Genomic DNA, 27701 nt, shown 5'->3' on the forward strand with positions numbered 1-27701 from the left:
CAGCTAATGCATTCTCTCAACCTCCCCCTCCACCTCTCCTCTCCCTCTCATGCTCTTCCTAACTGTCTCTTTCCCTCCCTTCCTTTCCTAAGCTCGTCTCTCTTCTTTTTTTTTTTTTTTTCCATGAGCTACTGCTGTCTCCCTCCTCGAACCCCTTCCCCCCTCTCAAGTGCTAACTACTTTCCTACACCGAGCTCTTTTCCTATTGCTCGCTCTCTTCACATGTGCACATGCACTCGCGCACGGGAGACACACAGAAACCGCGGCAGCTACCACAACAACGTGCAACCTCCCCCACACTCCAGCAAGGCAGCGTTCAAGTGCCTCTGGCTTGCCCTGACCCACATCTTGATATAGCCTTAAGTACGCTTACAGCTAAGTCCTGAAGACACTCCTGCCACTCTTAGCCTAATCAGGCCTGACCTGCTGTCGGCACACTGGCCAGATAGACGGGCCAGGCTGCACTGACCATTATCATTTTCAGAAGGCTTTCAAAGTGCCTGATGTACAGCCTAACAACCACCTTCCCCCACTCCGCTACTGATTGCAGGTTTCCTAGTAGACGAGAACATTTTCTACCTTGGATAGTTAAACATTATATAAGTAAGTGGTATCTGTGCCACGATATACAAAAGGGAGGACACGAATTCTCTCAAAAGCAAATAGATCATCTTGATTAGTGAAACAACATGACTTAAAAATAGGAGTAAAGAACAGAGTGCAAAGGTTGTGCAGGTGTTACGTAACTTTTGCACATCAGGGCAGCTGCAAGCAGACGCTTTAAAACCAATCAAACGCGTTACCTTTTCATCCTTGCAGTCGAAAGGTGTTGATGTGCTATTCCCATATCCCTTCTCCTGGCTGGAGTCGACCCAGGAGTAGTTGGACTCCTCCTGCTGCCTGAAAGCATCTTCCAGCTGGGGGAGTAAGTCGGGTAAAAGGTCAGTAGGCTCCAAACCCTCCAAACCTCCATGCGGGGCTTCCGCCGGCAGTAGAGCGTCTCCCAAAGCTTGGTATCCGTTAGTGTTGATGGCCCCACAGCTCCGAGGCTGCTCAGAGGGCAGGTGGCTCGCCAGGCTAGGATAGCAATTCATTGACTCGCCAAACATCTCGGATGACTTGCAGTTTCCCTGGGTTTCCCCGGAGGAGTGCAGGGCCCGGTAGGGACACTCCTCGGCCTGGCTGACGGTTGTTCTGGTGGGCAGCTGACTCATAAGTGGGGGCGACTGGAACTGGCACGCCGTCCCCGGCAGCTCGGGCTCGGTGGAGTTGAGTGGTTGGGTGGTGGTGGGCCTCGACGCTGAGGCGGAGGATAAGGGCTGCTGACTCAGACCGGGTATTTCTGCCTCTCCGGGGTAGGCAGGATACGGAGCTGGTTGGTAAGCATTAGCAGAGCTGACAGAGCATGGGGGCAGGGAGTGAACTATAGACGATGAATGTGCAGAGAATGACATGCTAGAATCTTCTAAACCTGGTCCGGGGAAGGCTTGACCTCTCCGGACCAACTGGTAACTACCCTGCTGCTGCTGCTGCCGCTGCTGTTGCTGCTGCGGCGGCGGCGGCGCTTGTAAGGAAGCTCCACTCAGAGAAGGAGTCTGACCTTCCAAGTAAGGCTTTCTTGGAATAACCCTGGCGTGAAACTGCGACTCATTCATGGTTATTTGGTGCTGCATCTGCGGTTGGGAGTGATGCATCTGCTGTTGGCGACTGGAATGACCTCCCTGGTGAAAAGCGAAAGTGTGATGCTGCTGTTGCAGCAGAGCAACAGTCGGTGTGCTAATCTGTTGGTGCTGGTTCAACAGCTGTTGCTGTTGATTTTGCTGCTGTTGCAGCTGCTGCTGTCGCAGCCTGTGCTGCTGCTCCTCTTGTTGGTGGTGATAAGAGTGGTTTTGCTGCTGCGTGTGCTGCCTGGCACGAAGTTGCTGGTTGTGCAGTTGCTGATGACAAAGCTGTTGTTGCTGATGTTGGTGCTGCTGAGATAAGGGGTGGAACACGTTCCCATTCTGGTCTTGGTTGCCCCACATCGGACTGCTGCTGTTACAGAACAGCCCGTTGGATTGAGGTACCTGGCTGACGGCGGCGTTGTGGTGCTGGCCGCGTTGCTCTGCAATCATGCCACAGCTTACGCTCCGAGAGCCGGGAAATGTTTGTCCTGCAGGATTCTCCGCCTTGACAGCGACGTAATGACCCAGCGGCTGACTGTAACCGGGCAGCGCTTGTGGGATGGAGGCCGGTGTCATCATGTCCTGATGGTGCTTCCCCGGGGCGAGGGCCTCCACCTGCAGGGGTTCAAAGTCCGCAGCGAGGTTGAGCTCATCCACAAGCGACGGCGCTGCAGTGAAGCCATCTTCGTCCAGTCCCTCCAAACCTCCCACGAAGAGGTTGGGGTCGTCAAAGAAATCCATGGCGAAGACCCGAGGGTGGCAGGACCCTTGGGAGCAACGCTGGACAGAAGCTGTTCCCAATGAGCCTGCCTAGACCACTACAGCATGTCCATTATGGCGCGCCTGCAGAAAAGTGAAGACAGGAAAATGAAATGAGAAATGAGAAAGCTGTCTCACGACAGTAAGTGATGGTCAAGTTAAATATCAGTTCGGCTTAAAAATGACAAGCGTCAGAACTCACCCGATTCAAACCGCTTAAATCATTTTCAGTCTGAGATTACGTGATAATTCAACTATTTTCTGTATATTTCTGAGAAATTCAATTGTGTCAGTAATCCATCAGCGCTGCCTTTCATGTGTTCAGCAAAGCAGCTGGTGCAAACCAACCGCCAACCAGCAGGTGCCTCTTCCTGTACCCCCACCCCTTTCTTGTGCACGCACACACACACACGCACACACGCACCTCAACCCCCCACCTCCGCAACCATTGAAGCTGCCTGCCCTGCTACTGCAGAATGTGTGGGAGGTGCAGACAGCTGATAGAATTTCAACAGCAAAGGACAGAGGCTGAACGAGCCTCCGAGCAAACGCACGCATGTGTTCTGCCGCCACAGACAAGCAAAGGATGACAGAAGCTTTCCGTCCGAGGTCAGACGTCACAAGATGAATTACCTGAACACGAACGCAGAAAATCTTTCCCCTTTTCAAGTCTAACGAGGAAGAGGAGGGACCCATGCTGTCACTGATTTTATATACAGTATGTTATCTAGGATTTTACTTAAAAACGATTCTGTCAATCCACTTTTATCGTGAAAATCCCTCCACCTAATAGAGTCTTCACCTCGACAGCTGCCAATGAGGTGAAATTTAATATGTCAATTTCTGACCAAGTTATACCCAACATTCTGCTAATTTTAACCAACTGGATTCATAGTTAAAAGTGAGGGTAATAAAATGTGTTAGCAGAGAATTGTCAATGCAACTGATCCAAAGATTGGATTGACTCTGTTGAGTGTTATATTATACTGAAATAAAACAGTCAGACACACATGGAAACTGCTTTTAAAGCATTTAACCTTATTCAGAGCATTTCCTTAGTCAGCAAGATTTTAAACATAAATTGTTTAAAATCAAAATCCTCATAGCTGGACTAACATAACTGGCGATGGGGCTCTGGATGTTCCAGTTCCCTCCCCAGGCTTTGACCATGAAATACCAACATATCCCATAAATGGTAAAAGCACACAGTGTGCACTAAAGGTTTAGGACTGCAAACTATTCAGTTTTAGTGTCAATTCGCCCCCGACTAATTAATAGTTCTTTTGGTCGGTGATTTAGCAGGTCAACCAGAAAATGACCAGTGCTATCAAGGCGAGACGGGGAATATCGTGGCCTATTATTAGGAGTGTTTCCACTAGCAGGAGTTCTGGGTAAACACACCGGACGGGAACCTCTAACGGGGCCGACCGGGTCCCCAGCCCCTTCAGTCTCCATTACAGCAGCGCCACACGAGAACCTTTAAATAAAATAAACACGGCCGACCACGAGGTGGCATTTTTTTGCTGTTCGTAAACGGCCAGCAACACACAAGGAGACTAAAAAGAAAGAATGGATAGCTCAGTGGGTTGGGCGGGGGACGGGAGGCTGTAGTCCTCGTGCAGGCAGCGCAGGTTCGAGTCCCGGCCTGTGCTCTATACTGCAATGTCTCCCCCCCTCTCTTTCTATCCATTTCCTGTCTACCTACTTTCTCAATAAAGACCACTAGCGCCACAAAAACCTTTAGCAAAGAAAGAATTAGGGCTGGGCGATATGGACCAAAAGTCATATCTCGATATTTTCTAGCTGAATGGCGATACTCGATATATATCTCGATATTTTTTCTGTGACATAATTGGGGTTTCCCCCAAAGCATTATAGCATAGCATCTCTGTTAGCTTCATTTTTTTCTGAGGCAAACCCTTAAAAAGACAATCAGTTTTAATACAAAGCCTTGTGCCAAATGTCACACAGGAACCTTTATTAACAGAGGTCTGCACAATATCAAAATGTATAAAACATATGAAATAAAAATAAACTGCCTGCATATATAGAATAAAATGCTTCTTGAATAAAATAAAACAAATATCTCTTTCCTGCATAACAATTACATTAAAATACACTGTGCAATTAATACAATGTAGACAGTAACAGGCAGACTTTTCCACTGAGGTTGACAGTTACCTCAGTGGAAATAACAAAACATTTGTGCAAATCTCAAATAAAACATTCAAGTCAATTTGTCACAAAATAAGCTATATCAAAAAAAAAAAAAATTTTTTTTTAATCGATATAAACGATATTGTCTCGTACCATATCGCGTTTGAAAATATATCGATATATATTAAAATCTCGATATATCGCCCAGCCCTAGAAAGAATGCAGCATAAAAAGAGAAGAAGAAACATATGAATGATGGATGCTGCTGGCGTCTTTGTTTTTTTTTAAACATACACCACGGTCGCACCGATTGAGATTGAATGATTGAAATCTTTATTTCGAGCATATTAAATAAAAAAGAAAAACAATTACACAAAACATCAGAATAGAATACAAATAAACAGTCATTAAACAAATCAAAGGGAAATAAACCTTCAGATTAAAGGAAACGCCCCTGTCGGAGGTCTATATTGAGGTAATATGCCAACGAGACCTGAACCGACTATCGTTTTTCTTCTTGTCATCTCCAACTGTATCAAATGATACTCGTAGCAAAGTGCCTCTGGTCCACATGGTTCAAGGGAGTTGTGGTCACAGGATTGATGTCCACGTGAGAGTGTTGAAAGTACTTTAGAAATCCCCATCAGCAGAAACCCCAGCCAGGAGGCTCCTGTTGACCAACATGAGTACATCTCCTATAACAGGAGGCCCCTTTTGACCAACCTGAGTCCTATAACACGGGGTTCCTGTTGGCCAACCTGAGTACCTCTCCTACAACAGGAACATCTTTCACCCCATAAAAGGTTCCTGAAATCCACTTTTGCAGAGTCACGGTCCAACGATCCAGCCCCAAAAAAATCTACCCAGAAATGCTGCTAGTGAAAAGATGCGCGTATGATGGACTGGAACATACTTTGGACAAAAAAAAAAGAAGAAGAAATCTCCTCCTTTTGTATACAAGGACTGGTCCGATTGACTCAATGAAGCTATATTCATAGCTTGACTCTCTGTGTCTGTGCATATCAACCTCCTGACTGCGCTGCGTAATTATGCAAGCCGACTAAAAAATATTTACAAGCTGGGTGCTGGATTAACCCATTAGTCTGATAATTACTGGAGAATTGAACCTTCCTCTTCTGGGCTCTGGCATGATTTATCATGTGTTCAGTATCGATGCTCTGCACATGACTCTTGCTTAGCGTTATTGGCACTGGGAGCAGTGTCAAATACACCTGTAGCAACCTGACGTGCACACCAGTCCCATACGCGCTGGAGCCACTGTTTGGTCATTTAGACTCAGACTTGCCGATGAAAAGATAAAAGCTGAAGTGGACAAGGACCTATTTTTGATCAAGGTAAACGAAATGTTCAAAATGATTAAGACTTTCCACGGCATCTATTGTTAATACTTCTCATTCCTGTTTCATTGCTTTTAAAACATTTGTTGTTATGCTTTGCTTAGATGCAAGGACATATGTTGCTCTTTCAGTTAACTTTAAGAGTTAACTTTAAACCTTTAAAAATACAGATGCATTCTTAGAGAGTTCAGGTAAAGAAGCAGGTATGCAGCAGGCTTATAGGATCGCAGCTTTCAGTAAAATTGCATTGACTGCAAAAAGAAAGAAAAAAAAAAGATGCATTGACTGCAAATTTCTCTCCCAACCTGCTGGTATGATTTTGAACTATTACCATAATCTTTCTCTACGCCATTGAAAGTTAATTAACTGCATACATTAGCAATCAAAAATGAAAAATAGCAGAAGCCGCAAACGTTTCAAGCATAGATGTCCCAAACTACTTTCTTTGGGGTTTCTTTGTACTTTTAGTAAAAACTTAAAACAGTGATTCTGTCCTCCAACAAATGAATAAATAAAGGCTGTGCATATGATGCATGCACAGGAACACACAGAAAAAAATAAGTCTTTCAGCAATTTTGTTGGTACAGCAGTTCCCAGGTGGTATGCTAACTATTTCTTTTAGCTGTTCCCTTCAGGGGTCACCACAGAAAATCCTCCACCTCCGTCTAACCAGCCTAAATCTCCTCATGGGTCTTCCTCCTGGCAGTTCTAACCCCATCATCCTTCTATCAAACACTCGCTACCCCTCCTCTGTACATGTCCAAACCACCTCAGTCTGGTTCGTCTGTCTCGCTGTGTCTCTGATGTTCTCATTCCTGATCTGATCCATTCCCGTCACTCTTAAGAAGAACTTCAAAATTTTAACCTCGGCTACTTCCAAAACTGCCTCTTGTCTCTTCCTCAGTGACACCATCTCTAAACCATGCCGCTACTATCTATCCATATTACCACTATCTTGTAAGCTTTCCTTTAATTCTGGTGGCACGGGAACAACATGACCAATTTTCATTATTAGCAAGGATCAATGAGGCTCTTGGCACCTATGAACCTGTTGTCAGAGGACCCGTGGTCCTTCTCTAGACCACCTTTGGCAGGTGCTAACTACTGCATACCAAGAGAACCTCACAAGACCTACAGGTCTGCACCTTTCCTAACAGAGTTATTCCCTATGCCAATTTGATGCTTGATTTTTTTTTTTTTTTTACATAACTAAGATCCTCATGCTGATCAATTTCCCTGATTCTAAAATGTTAATTATTCACTTGCTGCAACACATTTACTTCCACTGCCAACCAAGTTTCACTGTTGCATTATTTAAGACATACAAATAAAAGTGCTTAGTCGATATGGCACTTGTTTTAATGTTTGACACATCTGTTACGTCTACATAATCTCTAAGATGAGAAAATTGCGTCCTGCTGAGTTTTAACCACATTTGACAGCTAAATGGGTTGATGGAACAAAAAACATGACATGCATGACGACGTCACGACAGCATGCGCTTGGGGACTCAGCAGCAATCCGAGGGGGGAGGCTTCAACGTAAACAGTGATATCTGTGTGGATTTGGGGGTGAAGTGAGGCTTCAACAGGAATACGACATCACATTCAACAGGTGAGTCTTCTTTTACAAAATAAAAGCCATGTTGCTTTAAATTTCAACTTAGTTTTAATTATTAGGGAAAAAAAACACTTTAAAATTTATGTTGTAAGTATGCCTGTCAATTGATTACATTTTTATAATCACAATTAATCGCAATATTTTCAAAGTTAACTCGCTGTTAATTTCACCAATTCTTTTTTTAATGTTTGTTTACCTTTAAAAAAAAATTTTTTTTAATCCCAAACTGCATTATCTATAAAACATCTTAAAAAACTGCTCTTAATTGTATTGTTTAATTTCACATCCATGACATACATTTTGAGTGAGAGTCGGCTCAGCCAATGGCGAGCCATTATCACCTTGTAAATTGACAGTTGATACTAACCCAGTGCTAATTTCTGATTTCACTACCAACAACTTGTGATATTCTACTTAAACGAGTGCCAGCAGCTCTGCAGCTTCTGACGTCAGTCGGGTGAAAGAGCAGTTCCCTTCCACTGTGTGCTTCTTCAGGTGTCGTTGCTGACCGGAGGGGGAGGTGTAAGCATCCTCTCTGTGTTTGATTGTGTGAACAGTTCTTGTTCAACAGTCAGCAAATCACAGGCCTTTGCAAATCAGGGAGGACATCACAGCTGGATGGCTCCAATGCAAACACTGCCACGCATAAATACCAGTGAAGTGAACAATGTGCTTTGTCTGATATCACCCCACTATTAACAACACATGGCACGACACTAAAAGATACATAACCCACAATCCTGAATGCAAACAATGCACTACGTTTGCTGCTTTTTTAAACAATGTTGTATGGACACGTCCTTGCAAGTAAAAGTGTTAAAAGTAGTGGCCTAAGTTCCTATAAAGGAGGTGTCCATCAGCGGGGGTTCAGGGTAAAACCTAGGAGGTTGGAACTGCAACAGGGTTGATCTCCTCGTAGGTTCTTTACACCATTGTGTCTTGTGTCAGTAATGGACCCGGTAGAATCCACAGACTTAAGGCTGGGACACAGCAACCCCATTATCAGTCGTCGCACAGTCGAGCTGATGTGTCCCGTGCAGTCGTCCATCTGCGTCGGGCGTTCATTTCGGCCGATTTGACATGAGAATCAAGAGTTAACCGGAAATTACGATGGTAAACATACCATATAAAGAGCGATGACACGGACGCTAAACTGCTTTATCATGGCTAGGGCTGGGTATCGATTCAAATGTCAAGAATCGATTCGATTCCGATTCTTAATATTCAGAATCGATTATCATGATTCGATTCGATATTGATTTGGCTTAGTGTTATTTAAAATGTTTTTTGAGCTGTTGCCTGAATTATATGACTGTAAAATAACTAGTGAAATAATAATTTCACAATAATGATTGTGAAATAACTAAGAAATAAATAACTCAAACAGGCCTTTCAATAGTTAAAGTGCAAAAAAGAAAGAAATTGCAACAGTTCATGCAGTTAACAAATCATTTTAGCTTATCTAATTTATTCTGTCACCACGCACACATATTGCCATGAAGCACCTGGCATTTTTCAGAAGTGTCATGACAAACTGTGTGTCCAACTACTGGGATTAAAGTTCACCTGGCGAAAATTATGAAAAAAATAAATAGATAAATAAATAAAATCGATCTTTAGACATAAGAATCGATTTTTAGGAATTAATATGAGAATCGATTTAGAATCGGAAAATCGATTTTTTCAACAGAGGCCTAATCATGGCATCAGTTTGGGTTGTGTTTGACTGTATTATATTTTCATAAACAGCCGTCGTATTTCCGATCCTTCTTGACTTCTTTCACACATGTAAACAGCGCATTCTGTTCAGAACTCTAGACTCAAGTGATCCGTCATTTCCGGCTGTTCTTTTTTCCTTTTCTTTCTGGGCAATATCACAGATTAGCACTGCCTGCAGTTATGTAAATGTATTACGCCACGCGCACACGCAAAATGTAAGTTCCAGTCGGCGTCAGATTGGTGTGTCGGGAGTATTTTTCTGACCGACTCAGGGAATCGGGAGCCGACATTCAGTCCGACTGCTTTTCTGCCGACGGTCGGCCGTCGGGTTGGTGTGTCCCGGCCCTTAGCAAACAATCGCTCCCTAGCACTTGGTACCAGTAGAGCACCAAAAGAAGGAGACAGCAAATAAGGAAAAACAATCAGGATCAACAAGACCATCAGTGAAGCAGCTTTGATGACTCCTGTATCTCTGTCAGTCGTTGCGTACACTGCAATGGCTGTGATGAACGAGAAGATACAACTTGACCTCGATAGGGGTCTGTCCTGCACCCCTCAAAAAAAATATATAAGTAAATAAATAATAATACCTAAAATCAACAGCATCTTTTTTCACTTCACAGTTCCCATTATCTATAAAATATCCACCAAGAATGATCAAAAGTTGTGGTCTACAGGAGCTGCCTTTGCTGACATTGAGCTAAAGATGGGAAACTTCATCCTAAAACGAATATGCATCACATTCATCGGCACATCCAGATTTGCCAGTCTACCACATATATTTTTTGAAAGTAAACCAAGTGACCTAAAGAAAATACAGCAGCACTGAGCAGGCCTTCCAAACTGTAATGATTAATAACGTGTAATGACTGCCTGTCCAGAATCTCTGCAGAGAAAAAGAACGCTGCTGGTTAAATTAATCAGCTCTGTGTTTATCTTTCATCAATCATTTTCAACTCAGACATAAGATATGTGACTTTAATAGCTTCATCAATCTGTGAAAGGGACGCCACTGTGTCACTTAAACACTTTTGTGTTCACCTTCCTTGTGGCTTCATTCAGGCAAAAAGAGAAAATGAACTCACCAAATTTGACAATTTCACAGGACGCTCAGTTCATCAACTGACGCATATTGTATGAAGTCAGAGATATTTTTTCATGCCACACATCATGCTGCAATGACACTGCCTGTTTGCCGTCTACTCGGTGGGATGCAACACGACACCAAAACATGGTGGACAACATTCAGTGTAGTTACCAAGACTCAGCAGAGAAGAAATTCAAAATGTAGGGAAAAAAGAAAAAAAAAGGTGCAATGATTTATTTACCGACATCGTCAAAAATGCAAAACAAAGAAAATTCTGTCCCAAAATAAAATCTACAGGGAGTGATGGGACACAATCAGACAGGCACCCCCACGAGGAATGGCTCAAATTGATTAATTAACCAGCTTTTAAATCAAACAAATAATATTAATGAATAAATAAACAGCAGCACCGCCCAAGTGCCCCCTCCACGCATCTACCTGGGACGATTAGCTGCGGTAGGATGTCATTTTAAAACCGCGTCTGGACTAAAGGAATAAAGGACAACTGCTTAAAATCCTCTGATTTGCAGTTTCTCCCTCTATATCTGATCATATTTCAGGACTTTAAAGGCTCCCGTTCATTTACTGCATCCTGCTTGGAGGCTTGATATGATTTTTGTCCGTATCAAAATGAGATGCTAAAAGAAAACTTTAACTCTATAAAGACAAAGGTTTTGTGTGGTGCAACTTCTCATCCGACAACTGGCAGTGAAGGTGGAGACGGTATTTCCAGGTAACTTAAAAGACCACATTTTACTGCTCTTTCACGTTAGCGCACTGACACCTTATAAACTATTCAATCCCGGGTGGATAGGATAGATGTCAGGAACGCCTGAATGCCATCGCTTTCACTGATTATTGAACCTATTTAATTTTATATATGTAGTGTTTGAATGGACCAGAGACTCCCATCTAAACCTCTACAGAAAAGCTCTGCTAGGCCATCGGAGTAACAAAAACAGACTCCAGCCACTTTATTTTCACTAGAAATACATTGTTTTCAATGTTTAACAATCTTAATATTCCCTTTTAAATAAATAATTTACACCTGATACTATCCAATTGACCTCTTCTTTAAATGTTGCTCTGCCACATTTAAAATGCGGTATAGGAAATTGACCTAACAAGAATTTAAAACTTAAACCAAAATTGAATCATAAATTAAACAGCACATTTCCTGGTCGAGCTTACTGGCACGTGAACAGAGCAGACGTCACCCTGCCCACAAATTACAGAGTCCTGGCGAAAATCTGTTCACACAGGCATGAAGCCATTCCTGTTTTCAGCAACTCCAGGTCTACGTCACACTTCTCTCTGGTCGGTTACTGTGAAGCCGTAGTGAGCAGTCACGACCGAGGTGACATGTTCAATTCCCACGAGTTGCTTTAATCTTCTGTCTGTGCTTGTCATCAACAAGATACAGCTGATCTGTCTTTCGCTGATAACACGAAAAAAACCAGAAGATGTGTTAAACCACTGCCTGATAGTGTCACACCATCTTTCAGCGGTTTACGAGTCATTTTATCACGTATTTTATTTTAACTATGTTTACTTGTTTGCACTTCGGGGTTTCTCCCGAACTCTGCAGCTGTTTTGCGATGCCGTTTCATTTTTTAAGTAGTAAGCGTAATGGGTTTAACCAAAAGCTAAAACATTTTATAATTATTACTTCCAAGCCGTACCCTGCAGATTCAAACCAAGCCAATAACTTAACTTGAAGGAAGTTAAATTTTGAGGTAAAGAGAGAAAAAAAAACTATTGATGTTGGATTTACAAAATAATAATAATAAATCTCCAGCCTAACAAACTAATATGTCCATGCCTCACAAAGAGGTGACACCAGGTCCAGGGGGGCCGCATCACTGGCCCTTATAGTCCATGGGCCAGAGCCCAACATTTCACTTGTCAGCACCACTCAAGGTGACAAAACTTGCTTATAATTTTTGAAAAGATCCCTGTCTATAGATGATATTTTGGTATGATAACCCTTCCTGAGTGGCAGCTGTATCATAGTTATCAGCTCATGAGGTTACCCACCCCCTTCAGAAAATTACATTTTAGATGCTGCTGCATATCCTGGTTTAGACTCATGTACAGGATATCTGTTAATGTTTCACAATATTGTCTTTGGTATCATTTTAAAAGGGGTCCTGTGAGTATTCCAGTTTTTGTATTTTGTGTCTCTGTTGTTCCTACATGACACAGGGCTAAAAGATAGTATATAATTTAGTAGGAATGGGCGATATTTTACCGTTCACGATATACCGTCAAAAAAATTCCCCACGGTAAGAATTTGTCATCTTGCGGTAAAAACCATAAATTCCCGTTTGACATTTTTGTGTGAAGCTGATTTATGGTTCTGTGTTAAATCGACGCACAACGTACGGGAAAGAAAGAAAGAATGAAAGAAAGAAATGAGCCAGAAAGAAAGAAAGGGATTCCCGTTGATGAGGTTTTTGTGTAACAAACACAGCTGATCTGAGTCATTACAGTTTTGCAGTACAGGTGGACTCATTTAATTGGTGTAGTTTAGTAGCATTTAGTATTCTTTTAGAGCAGTGTTTTGGGGGCTCCAAAGACTGAATGTGGAGATAGATTTATAGTTACAAAGGTGGAGTTGAATTGGTATTTTTTTTATCGTTATCGGGATAAATGCCAGAAATTATCATGATACATTTTTTTAGTCCAATTTTCCCTATCATTTAATAATAATAATAATAATACATTTTATTTATATGGCGCCTTTCATGACACTCAAGGTCGCCTGACAGAGTAAGAAATACAGTGACAACAGTAAAAAAAAACAAGTTTACAAAAAAAAAAAATTAGGCGAAAATTGTGTAAAAGTGTGTGTTGTTTATAGTTTAAAGAGCCACAGTGACCACTATGTTGGTCAGAAAGATTCACATCTTAGCTTGAATGAATGCTTTTAAAAGGTCCCCTTTAAAATGACACCAAAGACAATATTGTGAAACATTGACAGATAATCCTGTATACGAGTATAAACCAGGATATTCACCAGCATCTAAAATGTAATTTTCTGAAGGGGGTGGGTAACTTCATGAGCTGATAACTATGATACAGCTGCCACTCAGGAAGGGTTATCATACCAAAATATCATCTACAGACATAGATATTTTCAAAAATCATAATTAAGTTTTGTCGCCTTGAGTGGTGCTGACAAGTGAAACTTTGGGCTCTGGTGTTCTGCCATTTTCTGCTGCTTTGCCAAAAACTGCTCCCTAATGGTTTTCTCCCTTTGTAGAGCTACAATTTTACTGTGTTTTACTCCTAGCCCACTCCCTTTGCCCCCCAAGTTGTCCTTGTCGCTTGCCAGGCCGTTATTGTAAATAAGAATGTGTTATTAATGACCTGCCTGGCTAATTAAAGGCGAATGACTGAATGAATATCAAATAAAGCGATAGAATTGTGTTTTTTTTTTCTCTTTATCGTATAATGTTCACAAAGTGTAATGCAATTCATGTCATGGGTAGTGTATTTTTGAAGGATCAAATACTCAACATCCCATATTATCCATTTAGCGTGACAATCAAACTTTGAAAATTGACTGAGCGCATGCGCAGAACCCCAAAGTAGCATTTCTCGGCAGGTAGAAGAAATTGGCAGAACACTGGCCCATCATGGACCATGAGGCTCCTTCTCCTCTTCCGGTGGTCTCCAGCTGTTAAACAACTTGTTTAGGGCTCCATATTTCATCCATATATCCATTGATCGTGCATAACGTAGTCCCATAGGATAAAAGGAAGATGGTGAGAAGAATTTGAGATGAGTAGACACTACATGCCCAAAACCCTTAAAATTATGATTTACAAATATAACAGTTAAGTAAGCAGTGACACACACTGTTGGCTGTTTAGGACAAATAAACAAGAAAAGTAAGCCCAATAAATGATTCCCTGTGCAGTATTTTTTGGCGAGCCTTTACCAATTTATGGCATGGTATGAGTTGCATATTGGCAAAAAATTAAAAATTAAAATCACGTTGGTGTCCCCCCCAATCCTGACATCTGCACCCCTGGAGCTGATAACTATGATACAGCTGCCACTCAGGAAGGATTATCATACCAAAATATCATCTACAGACATAGATATTTTCAAAAATCATAATTAAGTTTTGTCACCTTGAGTACTGACAAGTGAAACTTTGGGCTCTGGCCCATCATGGACTATGAGGCTCCTTCTCCTCTTCCGGTGGTCTCCAGCTGTTTCCTTCACACTCGTGACGTCAGCAGCAGCTGCCAGGCACGTGCACCACCAGCATAACATCAACAACTAAAACTGCCCACATCAACCCTCCAGAGGCATTTCACCTACTACAACACACCTGGGGAGACTCACCAAAACAGATATAGGAACTGGCACGTGGGAAGCTTGAAAGTTAGTTTAATTTTTTAAGAAAGAAAGGGGAGAAAAAAAAAGGAGCGCATTTAATTTTAAATTTGGAAAAGGTGGGGGGGTAACACGTGGTCCGAGTCAAACCTTCACTTTAGACTCCAAAAAGGTGTGACATTTGTCTGTGGTGGGGGCATGAGGGGAGGGTGGTGGATGGAGAGGTCGTGAGCGATGCTGTCCGCCATAATTAACTAGTTTGCCATCTTTCCACCGACTTTCGTTTTCAATTCAAACAGCCTTATTCAAAACAGCTTCAAACAAGTTCGGTCAACTCATTAGTCTCATGTCAAAGCTCGGCTAAAAGGCAGGAGTGTCATCAGAAAGCCTGAATTATCGTTCCGCGTGAAATCGACGCAGAGCCCTACGCGCGTAGAGTTACGGCGTAGGGTACGCAGCGACGCACACCGTACGTTGTGCGTCGCTGCGTACCCTACGCCGTCGACGTAACGCAGAACCATAAACCAGCTATGACTCGACCGCCGTCCGCCGAAAGTGTGACAGGTCCGAACATGAATGAAACACCTCCACAGCTCCCAATTACTCCGGGAAAAAAGAAATAAAACCAGCTGCGTGAACAGTTTCCTTTTCGCTTACTTACCCCCGAAACCGAGCCCGGTGTTGCGCCGGTCCAGGCGCCCGCGGAGACAGAGAGAGCGCGTCGGTCGGGGAAGTTGTTGGCCGTGTTGTGAGTTGGTTGTACTCCTGCTGGCTGAGCAGCGGAGCAGCGGCTCTGCTGCTGCTGCTGCTGCTGACGTGCCCGCCGTGATAACAGCGCATTTGCATATTAGTGACCGCCCCTGTGATTGGACGAGGGCGGGCGGTCAGCCCGGAGTGCGGGTCCCATAGACATTTATACGTAGACGCCGCATCGAGTGGTGTTGCCCGCTGCTGCGATACGGCAACGACGCCGCCATGTTGGATGTGGCAAGAGTAATAAAAAAGTAAAACTAATACAAGTAAATTGACTTATAAACAGAGGTGGAAAAAGTACTGAAAAATTGTAATTGAGTAAAAGTATCTTTACTTTGCTTAAATCCTACTCAAAGTAAAAGTAAAAGTACTCATAAGATAAGATAAGATAAGATAAGAAATCCTTTAATAGTCCCACAGAGGGGAAATTTCCAGATTACAGCAGCAAAGGGGAGAGTTCAAAACACAAGAGGCATCACACAGTAATAATAATAATAATAATACTAATAATGATAATAATAATAATAAAAAACACTATAAACAGTATATACAATAATAATAATAAGAAGAAGAAAGAGAATAAAGATAGTAATAAAAAAATACTAGTATATAAAAAGAATAAAAAGAATAACAGATGGATAATTACAGATGTTATTTACATAATTGCACGTTGCAGAGAAAATCTAAATATTTACTTGAGTAAAAGTACAAAAGTACTTCATTTAAAATGTAATTTGAGTAAAAGTTACTTTCAGTTATTTAATACAAAAAAAGGATGAGTCACGAATCAAATCCAGCACAAGTTGTTTTAATTAACTTCGAGGCATATTAAAGTACACATCCACACTTGTAAAAGTTCAGCCGAGCTCAGTAACATGATCCTTTTACTTCCGCAGAACAGGACAAAAACGACAATCACAACCTGTACTGTAAAGTGCAAACTATTTTCAGTCATATTGTTCAACCGACAACACTAAAACCAGAATCAAAGTATTCAAACACAAAATAAAGTGCCCAATGCCCGCAGGATCCTGCTATTCACAATAAACCAAAATAAAATGCCCACAAGATTTTTACCATAAATTTTGTACTCAGTAACGTGAGGGGGGGTTCAAATGTAGCGAAGTAAAATACTTGGGTCAAAATGTACTTGAGTAAAAGTAAAAATTACATATTTCAAAAACTACTTAGAAAATTACAAATTACTCATAAAAAGTACTCAATTACAGTAATGTGAGTAAATTTAATTTGTTACTTTCCACCCCTGCTTATAAAGCGCCTTTCTCAGGGGCGTTAATTGGGTATGGCAAGGTATGGCAGCCGCCACACCTCGGCTTCAAGGGAAAATGTAAATGTTTGTTTTTTAAATACATTTATGGAATTACTCTGTGTCTATTTGTATTGATTATTCTATTACTTAATACATATAGAATAACTAAAAATGCAAATCAGAACATGATCGATTTCACTAGTTATTATACACTGCAAAAACTGAAAATCTTAACAAGAATATTTGTCTTATTTCTAGTTAAAATGTAAAAAAAAATCTCATTACATTTAAGACAAGACTCAAAAACAACCCTTTTCACCTGTTTCAAGTAGATTTTCACTTAAAATAAGTGGAAAAATCTGCCAGTGGAACAAGATTTTTTTGCTTGTAATGAGAAGATAAATCTTGTCCCACTGGCAGATTTTTCTACTTATTTCAAGTGAAAATTTACTTGAAACAGGTGAAAATGGTCAAATAAGTTATTTTTCTGGTGATGGCTCTTGTTTTAAGTGTAATGAGATTTTTTGACTAAAAATGAGACATTTTAACTAGAAATAAGACAAATATTCCTGGTAAGATTTTGAGTTTTTGCAGTGAGGGAGACTGCATTTGGAAAAAGTTCCAATTTTCTTGACCACACAGATAAGCTACATAACAGACTTCTGTGATGAGTATTTGCTGGACGTGTTGATTGATACTCTAGTTAAGTTCTGTGACTCGTAACCTTGCCATACCTTAGCTTCCACTGAATTGACGCCACTGGCCTTGTTATATATTGTTTTTCGGCACTACCTTGTTCAATATAGATGATATAACATGAATTACTCATGTGTGGGATCAATAAAGTTCTTATTTTTGCCATCTGAGGAAATGTAATATATTATATTTGGTGCCTAACTGTTTCCCAAGTATATTAGTGCGTGTGTGAATGAATACATGAGACGTAAAACGTAAAGTTCTTTGTAGAAAGGCGCTTTATGAAAATAAGTCAATTAACTTGTATTAGTTTACAGCGCAGTCTTGCCACATCCAATATGGCGGCGGCGTTGACGTGCGGCTCAGCGCTCTTTGGGGCGTCTACGGTTATATGTCTATGGTCAGCCGGGGTGCGGGTCGATGCGAGGGGGATTAAAAAAACCCGCGACCCCCCGAGGGGCTGCGGACCTGGGGGGGCTGTGGGGGCCGGGGGGGGCCCGGCGGACTCCCGGGAGCAGCTGATTCAATCACCGCGGCTGAACTGAAGTGCCCGTGTTGACAGAGTGCATAAGATGGCCGCGTCCCCGGCTGCAGCCAATCAGGGGAGCTTTTACTTTCGCACATGGACACGAGTCCGTCTCCGCTGCGAACGTGACAGGCGCGCAAAGGCCACCGCACCGCGGCCGCATGGCGCCCTCTGGTGGCGGCCCGCGGGAACGACACGGCGCGCTACAGTACAGGACGGGCTTCAGGGTCCAATTAAAGAAAACAATGAGTTCAATAGCCCTGTGCTGGAAAAATGATAATGGTCCAACTTTAGGCCTCTGGCTGAGACATCTACAGAGGTGTCAAAAGTATTCACATTCATTACTCAGGTAGAAGTATAGATACTAGAGTTTAAAAATACTCCTGTAGAAGTTGAAGTATCAACTCAAGTTTTTTACTCAAGTAAAAGTATAAAAGTACTGGTTTCAAAACTACTTAAAGTATAAAAGTAAAAGTAATGTAAGGGGGAAAAAAGCCATTAAGGACAAAAGCCATTGAAAATGAATGCATAATGCAAATATATTAAAGAACCATATATGTGTACTATTGAGAACTAACATGAAGATATGATGACTAGTTGCCTATAAGTATTGTAATGGTGCAAAAAGTCAAACTTCAGAGGCATGTTATCATTTATCCTTACCTTTATTGGAATGTACATCCAAGTTTAGTTGCAGGAATCTGAGGGCAACGGATGTAAGAACAAAACTGGACAAGAACATCTGTGCCACAACCAAATTCACTCTATCCGGATGGAGCAATTTAACTGGATATTTTTTTTTTAAAGGCCGAAATGAAATAGAGTAATGAGGCTGTTTTTAAAGTGTAAGGAGTAAAAAGTACAGATAATTGCGTGAAAATGTAAGGAGTAAAAGTAAAAAGTCGTCTGAAAAATAATTACTCCAGTGAAGTATAGATAACCAAAATTTCTACTTAAGTAAGGTAACGAAGTATTTGTATTTCGTTACATGACACCTCTGCATCTAACATCATGCCTGGCTCTAGAAAAACTCACCTACCGTGTTAAGAAAAAGCACTTTGAGTTTGATGACATTTGGGGAAAGTGCTTAGCTTTTCTTAAAAAATGGTGATATTGATGAGGCCTTGTGAACATGAATATACTGTGAGGTGACCTGAAGAGGCATCGTGGAGATAATTTACACTTTATTTAAATACTTAAATTTTAATTATGCCTCATATTTTGAGTTTATTCATTTATTTATCTTTTTTTTTACTATCTTATTATTTCTGTTACGAGCTTGTTTTCATCTTGTTAATGTGTTTCTTTTATTTATAATGTCCTTGCCCTTGTCTTGTTTTTGGTTGTGTTTTTATGTTTTACTGCCAAATGGGGTTTCTGTATTGTTGTATATTTTGTGAAAATCTAATGTTTAAAAAAAAAGAAAATGAATAAAACAGTCACAGCAGCTTTTAAAAAAGAAAAGTTAATGCAAAAATCTGAAAATAAATCAGATGTTCTGTCACTGCCATTGATGATATTTTAGGCAACACAAGGTAATTCAAAGTGCTTTACATCAACATTAAAAGGATTAAAAGCATGCAAGACCCAATTAAACTGTAAATAAAATGAAATAAAATAAGAAAAGAGGTCAAATAATAAAAAGCACAAGTTGTTAAAAACTAAGGGCAGTAGAGTACAGGTATTAATTTAAGGCAAGGCAAGTTTATTTGTACTATAGCACAATTCAACACAAGGTAGTTCAAAGTGCTTTACATCAACATTAAAAGCAGCAAGACACAATTTAACAGTAAATAACAAATAAAATGAAAGAGAATGATAAGAAAAGAGGTAAAATAATAAAAAGCACAAGTTGTTAAAAAGTAAGAGCAGTAGAGTACAGCAGGTAAGTATTTAATTTAAGTAGTCAGTGTAGTGATTTCATGACCGGTGTAATATGGTCCAGTTTCCTGGTGTTTGTAAGCAACTCGTGTGTAAATACACGCAGACAAGAAATTGGCTTTTTAAAATCCTTTTATTGGTTCCAGAATAAAGCATTTCATTCCCACACCATTTCTGCAGCACAGACAATCGTTTCATACAGAACACGTTGCACGCTTGAAAAGATGCCCACAGCCTGAACGACAGTTGATTTAATGAAGCAATCCCTGCACCGTTTTAAGCATCCAAACTCCCAACAATAGTTGCATATTCAAAGTGGATGATGAATTATTTTCCTTTCAGGCCAGATCCTTCCTCAGAGGAAGACGTCAGGTACTCGCCAGAATTTTACTGGAATGGAAATTTGAATATCTAAAATAAATTTGTGCTGTTCAGATAGTAGTGTATAACTTATCAAAAAATATTTGTCCTAAGAATGCTTTGGAGTTCAAATAAAATGACTTCCAAATAAGAAGGGGGAGGAAGAAAAAAAAAAAAGCAAGATTCACTTATATCACTTAAAAAAGAAACCAAAGCATCTATACAGACGTGGAGCTTGTAGTCAAACCTTTGCAAGGCGTAGAATATTTACACAGACCTTTAATAACCAATAGATACATAAAGCATTCAAAATTATTTATAAATCAGGCAAAATAAAAAGCAAAGGAGCTTACATATGCAGCGTATTTAAAACCGTACTTGCCCGCTCTGATTTATCTATATATTAGAACTATGTAAAATAGCTTAACCCGAAGATAAAAATAAACCATTGATTGATAAGAAATATAAAACATGTTAACTTTAAGTGGGTACTGACTGAGGGTGTAATGCGATGTTTCTTCATACAGCTGTAACCCAGAACATTCAAGTCTGATAAAAACAGTCCAAAGCCAGTTAACAGGTGGTTCTGATCGGCCACTATACTTACTGGATAAATGCTAAGTGCTTTGCTCACATATTCACCTCCTTTTGGAAAAATCAATCCAAAAAGGAGGTCACCACCGGCCCCGGAAATAAAAATAAAAACTCTTGATGGCGTCACAGCCGTATTGGTGTAGCAGAAACATCCATTTGTCATTGTCAATTATCAGATGATACAAACGCTCCTACTCTAGATCTGTGTCAGGAGATGTCTACAAAGCTTTTAAAGCTAAGCAAAGAAGTGGAGAGCTAATATAAAGTTCTCCCAAGTGTTTCAAGGATCCACTTCACATGATCGGCTGAGGCGAGCCATGTGGCATGGCGGTTTGATGGTTGCGTCTCCCTCTTGTGGCCACGGCAGCGCGGGCTCAGCTCTGGGGAGGATTGTCCTCTTTGCTAAAGGGCTGGGTCGATCCAGGCTTCACCCAGGATAACCCCGACACCTGCGTTCCCTTGTGGTGATCGTCAGGCCGCCTCTAAGGGCACAAAGAGGAGAATAGAAAGAAAAAAAAAAAAATCAGTTGCATAACAGAAACAGTCAAAGCAGTAGTTGTGCAGAACGTTTCAATACTTTAGTATAGAAACTTGCCTTGTAGGCAAACATCCTCTCCTTCGCTTCTTCGTGTACAGCAGGGTTCCACGCAGAAAAACTGAAACCAATGGTTTTTTTAACAAAAAGAAAAAAAGGCAAACAGTTTAAGAGACATGAACTATCGTTTCCTTTTCAGAGTTTCATGTAGCGGTAAGCACTAGACCGTCTAAAACGGGGCCAGTTCACCAACCTTATTGCGTAGGGATCGTCTATCTTGGGCTGGTCAAATAGATGACTGTTGCATAGTTTCACACTGTCAACCACTTTGCTTTTGAACAGCTGCACATCTTTTTCATACCTGACAGCAAAAGAGAAGAGAAATTATTTTTCTTTCTAAACCAAAGCCAGGTTTTCCTGAGATGTGTCCTCTCCTTGATTAAAGCTCCTTAAATACTAAAGGAAAAAGGTCATCGCTAAAGCAGTTTTATCTTGTCGCAAGACACGCACAGTACATCATATCAGCCACAACATCAGTTATCTCATTATCCAGATTACATTTTGTTTGCGGTCTGTAATTTTACATGCTGGCTTAGGACAATTAAAACATTTAAAAAGTTTTAGCCCCCCCCCCGCCCCCCGCAATAATGAACCAGTTTCTCAAAAGGCACCCATGACCAACTTGGTGTGGTTCATTCTGATGGTAAATCTCTCTACAAACTTTATTCGTATATTTTTAAGGGTGGACAGGAGACAAAAAGTATATAAAGTATGCAACATCATGAGCCTAGAGGCAAAATTAAAGGCTCAGGAACTCACAGCACTGCAGCCTCTGGATTGAGTGGCTCCACCGTGTTGATCTTGTAAAAGACTGTACGTGCGTACATCAAGACCTGCCAGATGTGGTTGTGATTCCGTCTACAAGGACAGATTAAGGTTTGATTAGATCTTAAAATCAAAGAGAAAAAAAAAAAAAAAGCTTCACATTTGTTGTCCAGTTGACCAGTCATCCATACATAAATATAAAATTATTATTTATGAAACGTACATTCTTGAAGATAAGAAAATATACTCAAGAGTTATACCCATCATGAGCTTAAGTTAGTTGTAGGTAAAAGAGTTACGGCTTCTGATTCACTCAGTGTCACTTACTTCAAAGTTCACTCTACAGGCAACAGCCTGAAAGGCAAACTTGGTAATGTCCAAAACTGAATTAGGCTAACAAACCCGAAGGAGTTTCTGACTGAAGACAAAAGTGCCTTTGAGACAGATATCCTGCAACACGTGAAAAAGCCCTTGTATTTGGGAAAATTGTATTCTTTTCAAATCAGTACTCGGCAGACTGTGTGCTTTAGCTTTGCATATATGATGTAGGAGTTCACGATACCACCACATGCTCACTTGCTGTATGATTGATAAAACAGACGAGTGCCTGACAGAGTATTTCCAGTCATTTAGGAATTAACTTCTATGTTGAACCATAAGAGTTAGTGTAACAAGTTCAATTGTAGTTATGCCTAAGATGTGTTTTTTTTTTTAATTCATTTGAATAAATTTAACTTAAATTCAGCTAACGTGTTTAACAGAAAAGTCTACAAATGGAAATCTAAAAACGTAAAAATCAACCAACTACTACTAAACCGTAATCAGAGTTCAGGGACATCAGTGTGGTCCCCGCCTCCTGAGTAAAAACTGTAAAGATTCAGATGATCCATGGAAGTCACAGAAAAAGCAAAATTCACCTGTGGGACCTACACAGTACACAACATACCTCCATTTGGTGAAAGCTCTTCTGACATCAAGCTCTCCAGATACAGGGTCGACAAGTGGATGAAAGACTGGGATGTCGAACACCAGTTTCTGAAACGAAGCAAAACGATGAGAACACAATGCAATTTCTGTAATTCCTCCACGAAAATTGCTAGTGGATAAGAGTTCTGCTTTTATTGAATTTTCTAGGGTCAAATATCCACAAAAATGAAATTTGTTAGCAGTTTTAAATGCAATAATTAATAGTTCCAGATAACTAATCTAAATCTAGATCCTCGAAGAACCACAGAGGAATAAAAAGACTCCTCTTTATTTTCAAGTTAAATGGATTTATAAACCCTGCCCATAAACATGTGCCGTTTAAAAATAAATAAAATAAAACAAAATAAGAGTAAAAAAAAAGACAAACTTACAGGACACTCTCCATCTGGATAGTTGTCAGGAATATACACTGTGAATTTGAAGACACCATCCTGGTACAAACCGTGCCTGATGAATATGACTCCAAACCACACTGAACATTGGGAGATATTTGTAAATTCAGAGTATTTTCTTTATCAATTCAAGTATGAAATGTGCTGAACACAACAGAAAACAGGAAAATGTTTATCAGTAAATATGGACAGAAATAAAAACAAAACTGTTTTTCGTATACATACACATGTATATGGGCAATAATAATAAAGAAAAATACTTAAGGTACATTACAAATTATGAACTACATAACTTCATTTTAATATTGCAAAGTATGATGCAGATACTTTGAAAACAGGATTCCTTGTACAGTATGAAATCAACGTGAAGGTGTGCTTACTTAGTGCCGACTTGTAGGATGGCTGAACATAAATTCCTGGTAGTTTCTGCTTTATCACTAGTGTGCTGCAGATCCAAGAAAACAACGTTCATCAGTACATATAGAATAAATAAAAGGTAAATTACTTCTAAAGCAAGAACATAAAAGGTTGATTCTTAATGGAAACTGTAGCTATTTGCCTTAAAAAACACATGTTACCATCATATTGGAGAAAACATAACAAATGCCAAAGGACTTCAAACAGACCTAAGAAACTAATACTGATCCAGTACTTACAACTCAGCCAGCAGGGAGTACTCTAAGTAAAAGGGGCCATAGGAGGCGTGCGTGCCGTTAGCTGAATGAGCTGGAGTGCCCATTGATGAGGGTTTGGTAACAGGGGCTGCATTTTTAGGAATGGGTGGAAGCTGCTTCTTGCCAAAGGGAAGCCGGGCCGGGCTGGTTCTCGGCTCCCCATGCCCGCTCTGTTCCTCCACATCAGATCTCTGCTGTCGGAACACGGGAAAAATGACAGGGATCACAACACATAAAACAAAACAAAAAAATCTCCTTTCAAGGAGAGGAAAAAAAACAACAGATAGAAGGGGAATATTAAGAAAATAGATTAAGAGATGTCTTCTGTTCATAAGCCAAGAGTAAATAGGAACGGGTTGTCTCTCAGGGTGCACTGCCCATCTGGTTGGCAGTTTATCAAGAAGCCAAGTCTAGACATGTCAAGCCTCTCCAAAGATATTGTCTCATACTCCTGCTGAGAAGAGCTGTTGTATTATAGTGTCCACTGTACATGTTAAGGACACGGTAGTAGGGTGCAGGATCCACCAGACAGTCAAAATACTACAAATACTGCGCATGATCACTAGAAGTATGCAAGGAATGTTTTCTATTTAGCAGATGTCGCTTGTGTCAGACCATGGAAATGTTCCTATGACTAAGAAAGAAAATAAACCTCACACGCATGATAGAAGTGCATCATTTGCCTCTTTCAAACATCACAAAAATCTATCCAAATAATTGGCATAAAGAGAAATAAATCTGGGATTAATAGTCAGATGAATTTCAACAATGTCAGTAACATTAATGAGTGGGCTCATTTTATCATGGTTCTTGAGCAAACCCACACATTTTAAATAAAAAAACACCACCAACACACCTCAAAGGAAGCTTAAATTAGCCTTTTACACTAGTTTTTGAGTTGAAAAACAAACATTACAATTGAAATCTTTATTTTAAAAGAAGTGCATATGGTTGCACAAATGGACACGTGTGACAGGCAACCAAAGAGCTAAGGAGCCAGCTGAAATTCCCAACCGACATTCCTTTTATTCCTCAATACATCCTGCTATTACCATGACTGACAACTATGGGATGCACTTTCATACCATGGTAAACCGTAAAGTTGATAGAACTGAATTCACTAACTCTACTGACAAGGAGTCAGGTGTTTAAGTCGACAAGCAGCAAGTTTAGCTCATTAAACTAAAAGGTTTTGTACACTAAACTTCTTGTGTGTCTGTCTGTGTGTGTAATATGATCATGTAATATGACCATGCACTATCGAGTTTCTATATTTAACAGTTCCATCACAAGCTTTTTAAAGGGTTCTCTTACCAACTTAATCAGCATAATCTACGGGTTAGTTAGGGCAGCAGGAAGTGAAGGGGTATTTAAGTTCAACATTTACCTTACGACTCGTGCTGGCAGACATGCTCCAGAAAGGGTTGCGACTCATTAGTCATTCATAGGTTCAGAGTGTCGGTCCTCTTGGATAAAGGTGTCACAACAGGTACATCGAGGGCCATCCACAGCTGTGACGACACGAGGACACATTAAATGATTACTGCTGCGACAGAGTTCACAGACAACCAACCTGACCGCACACTCAACCGTACTTTATACGGAAGTAATTCAGCCGTATCCCATGAAAGTTAAAAACATATCCACAGAGCTGTTACTCTTTTGAACACTACCCCCATCTGATCCTCATTACGCCACTCTATATGCACTGTAGACACTTTATCCACAGGTGTCAAACTGAATCCCAGAAGGGTCCTGCATGTTTCACTGCTTTAACACACCTGATTCTAATTAATCATCGTCACCAGCTTGTCATCAAAGTCTGGATAGTTCTGTTGATGACACAGTCACTTGTATCATGGTGCAATGAAGCAGGGAAACATCTAAAACCTGCAGGGACACCGGCCCTCGAAGACTGGAGTCCGACACTATGCCATTTGTTTGCACTCCCAAGTCAATATACACTGAATATTTGCAATAGTTTAGCAACCTAATGTTTATTCGTACATACATACTAATATATATATATATATATATATATATATATATCCTCATACACATCCTACCTGCTTTTTTTTTGCACTGTTTTTCTTTCTTTCCCATACTGCACTACTTTTTATTTTTCATTCCAATGTATATACTATTTATATTTTGTTATTATACATTTTTTAACCCTTTCCCTGCATGGGTGTGTTGAGTTTACTGCTGCTGCACAAAGCGAATTTCCCCATTGAGGGAGAAATAAGGACAATCTAATCTAATCTATTTCGGTCTAATGCAATATTAGCATTAACTTCATGTTTATTTGTCGTTTTCTTTTCTTTCACTTCTTTTGTATTTGAATTCTTATTTTGGAAATGACCGAAATAACAAAAACCTCAGGTTGTTTCTATCTCTGCATTATTTAATTTATAATCTAACTGTTTAACTGTTTTTTCTTCGTCCACAAAAACCTTTTCTCTGCTCCTTTGCGTCCAAACTCCTACAATATATTGTATTTATAATACTTTCTGTTGCACTTCTGATTGGATGCCAAACTGCATTATGTTGCTCTGTACTTGTGTAGATGTGCAATGACAGTAAAGTTGAATCTAATCTAAACTAATCACCACCATGAACTGGACAGGAAAAAAACAAAAACCACAAACATTACAAGTGACCTAAAATGAAGGCTTGTTTGGGTTAGCAGTGTCCTACTTTCTTTGTTGCTGTGGACATTAAAGAAAAAGGAGGAAAAGGTCAAACATGTCAAGCCTCTGAGCACAATAATAATATAATAATAATAAACTACAAACACGGTTGATATTTGTGACAGCAAAGCTACATCCCATTATTTACAAAAGTCTACATATGCATCCTTTGCAAACACTAGAGAGCCCGTGTTTTGTAGTAAAAACTAGTTTAAATCTCCCTGACAGCTGCAAATGTGACTAAAAATGATTTTATAAATCTTTAGTGTTGCATTTGACACGCAGCTTTAGCTCAAGAGCTACATTCGTGTCTTCCTTTAAATTTAGCTTCAGTACATGAGAAAGCTCGGCGTTTTAACTCACGATGTTGATCCGAGATCTGCAACAGCCCCTTGGAGGAGATTGTTAGATGGTTTTATACTTTATATTTGACAGAAAGTCGTCAGTCGCTCGTCACCAGGAACCATCACGGCTAGCAGAAAACACAGCTCAACCTAACTCAGGGGGCGTTTCCGTCTCGCAAACTCGGGTTCTTATTGGCTGTTGGAAAGACGTCGGCGCTGCTGATTGGCTGATACGTCCTTCACTTAAAAGGACAATATATGTCTTTAAAGGGATACCCAGGCGCCAGAAAGGGCTGTCAATCAAACCTTAAGAGATACAGTAACCACACCTGTCAAGTTTTGGATTTAAAAATAAGGGACATTTTCTGCAGTATCTCTTACATTTCAAAACATCTAAAATATCGACCTGTCAATCACTTACAAACTACAATTATGAGGTCAGAATCTGATTGGCCGACCT

The 27701-nt window shown here is 40.4% G+C and overlaps 2 protein-coding genes across 5 annotated transcripts in view; both read right to left on the reverse strand.

Annotated features, from left to right (window-relative positions):
• chd9 (chromodomain helicase DNA binding protein 9) overlaps positions 1–15480 on the reverse strand; it is a 119416-nt gene extending 103936 nt beyond the window's left edge. For all 3 annotated transcript variants that reach the window (XM_061745818.1, XM_061745808.1, XM_061745799.1), the window contains exons 1-2: positions 15376–15480; positions 804–2507 (exon numbers count right to left, since the gene is read on the reverse strand). In XM_061745818.1, coding sequence (XP_061601802.1) covers positions 804–2405 — 1602 coding nt within the window. In that variant the 5' untranslated portion in view covers positions 2406–2507; positions 15376–15480. The remainder of the gene's footprint in view (positions 1–803; positions 2508–15375) is intronic.
• Positions 15481–19960: 4480 nt separating this feature from the next.
• aktip (akt interacting protein) lies at positions 19961–27391 on the reverse strand. Of its 2 annotated transcripts, none has more exons than XM_061711168.1 (10): positions 27261–27391; positions 25595–25718; positions 24190–24398; positions 23914–23978; positions 23513–23613; positions 23101–23189; positions 22149–22247; positions 21583–21690; positions 21390–21450; positions 19961–21276 (listed from the first exon to the last, which is right to left on the reverse strand). In XM_061711168.1, the coding sequence occupies exons 2-10, from the start codon at positions 25640–25642 to the stop codon at positions 21169–21171; spliced, it is 888 nt and encodes a 295-aa protein (XP_061567152.1). In that variant the 5' UTR covers positions 25643–25718; positions 27261–27391; the 3' UTR covers positions 19961–21168. The 2 variants fall into 2 exon arrangements, with proteins under 2 accessions (XP_061567152.1, XP_061567142.1); XM_061711158.1 differs by having other exon boundaries at positions 24190–24401.
• Between the last annotated feature and the right edge of the window lie 310 nt (positions 27392–27701).

Source organism: Cololabis saira, chromosome 2 (genome assembly GCF_033807715.1).
Source record: "Cololabis saira isolate AMF1-May2022 chromosome 2, fColSai1.1, whole genome shotgun sequence".
Taxonomy (NCBI): domain Eukaryota; kingdom Metazoa; phylum Chordata; class Actinopteri; order Beloniformes; family Belonidae; genus Cololabis; species Cololabis saira.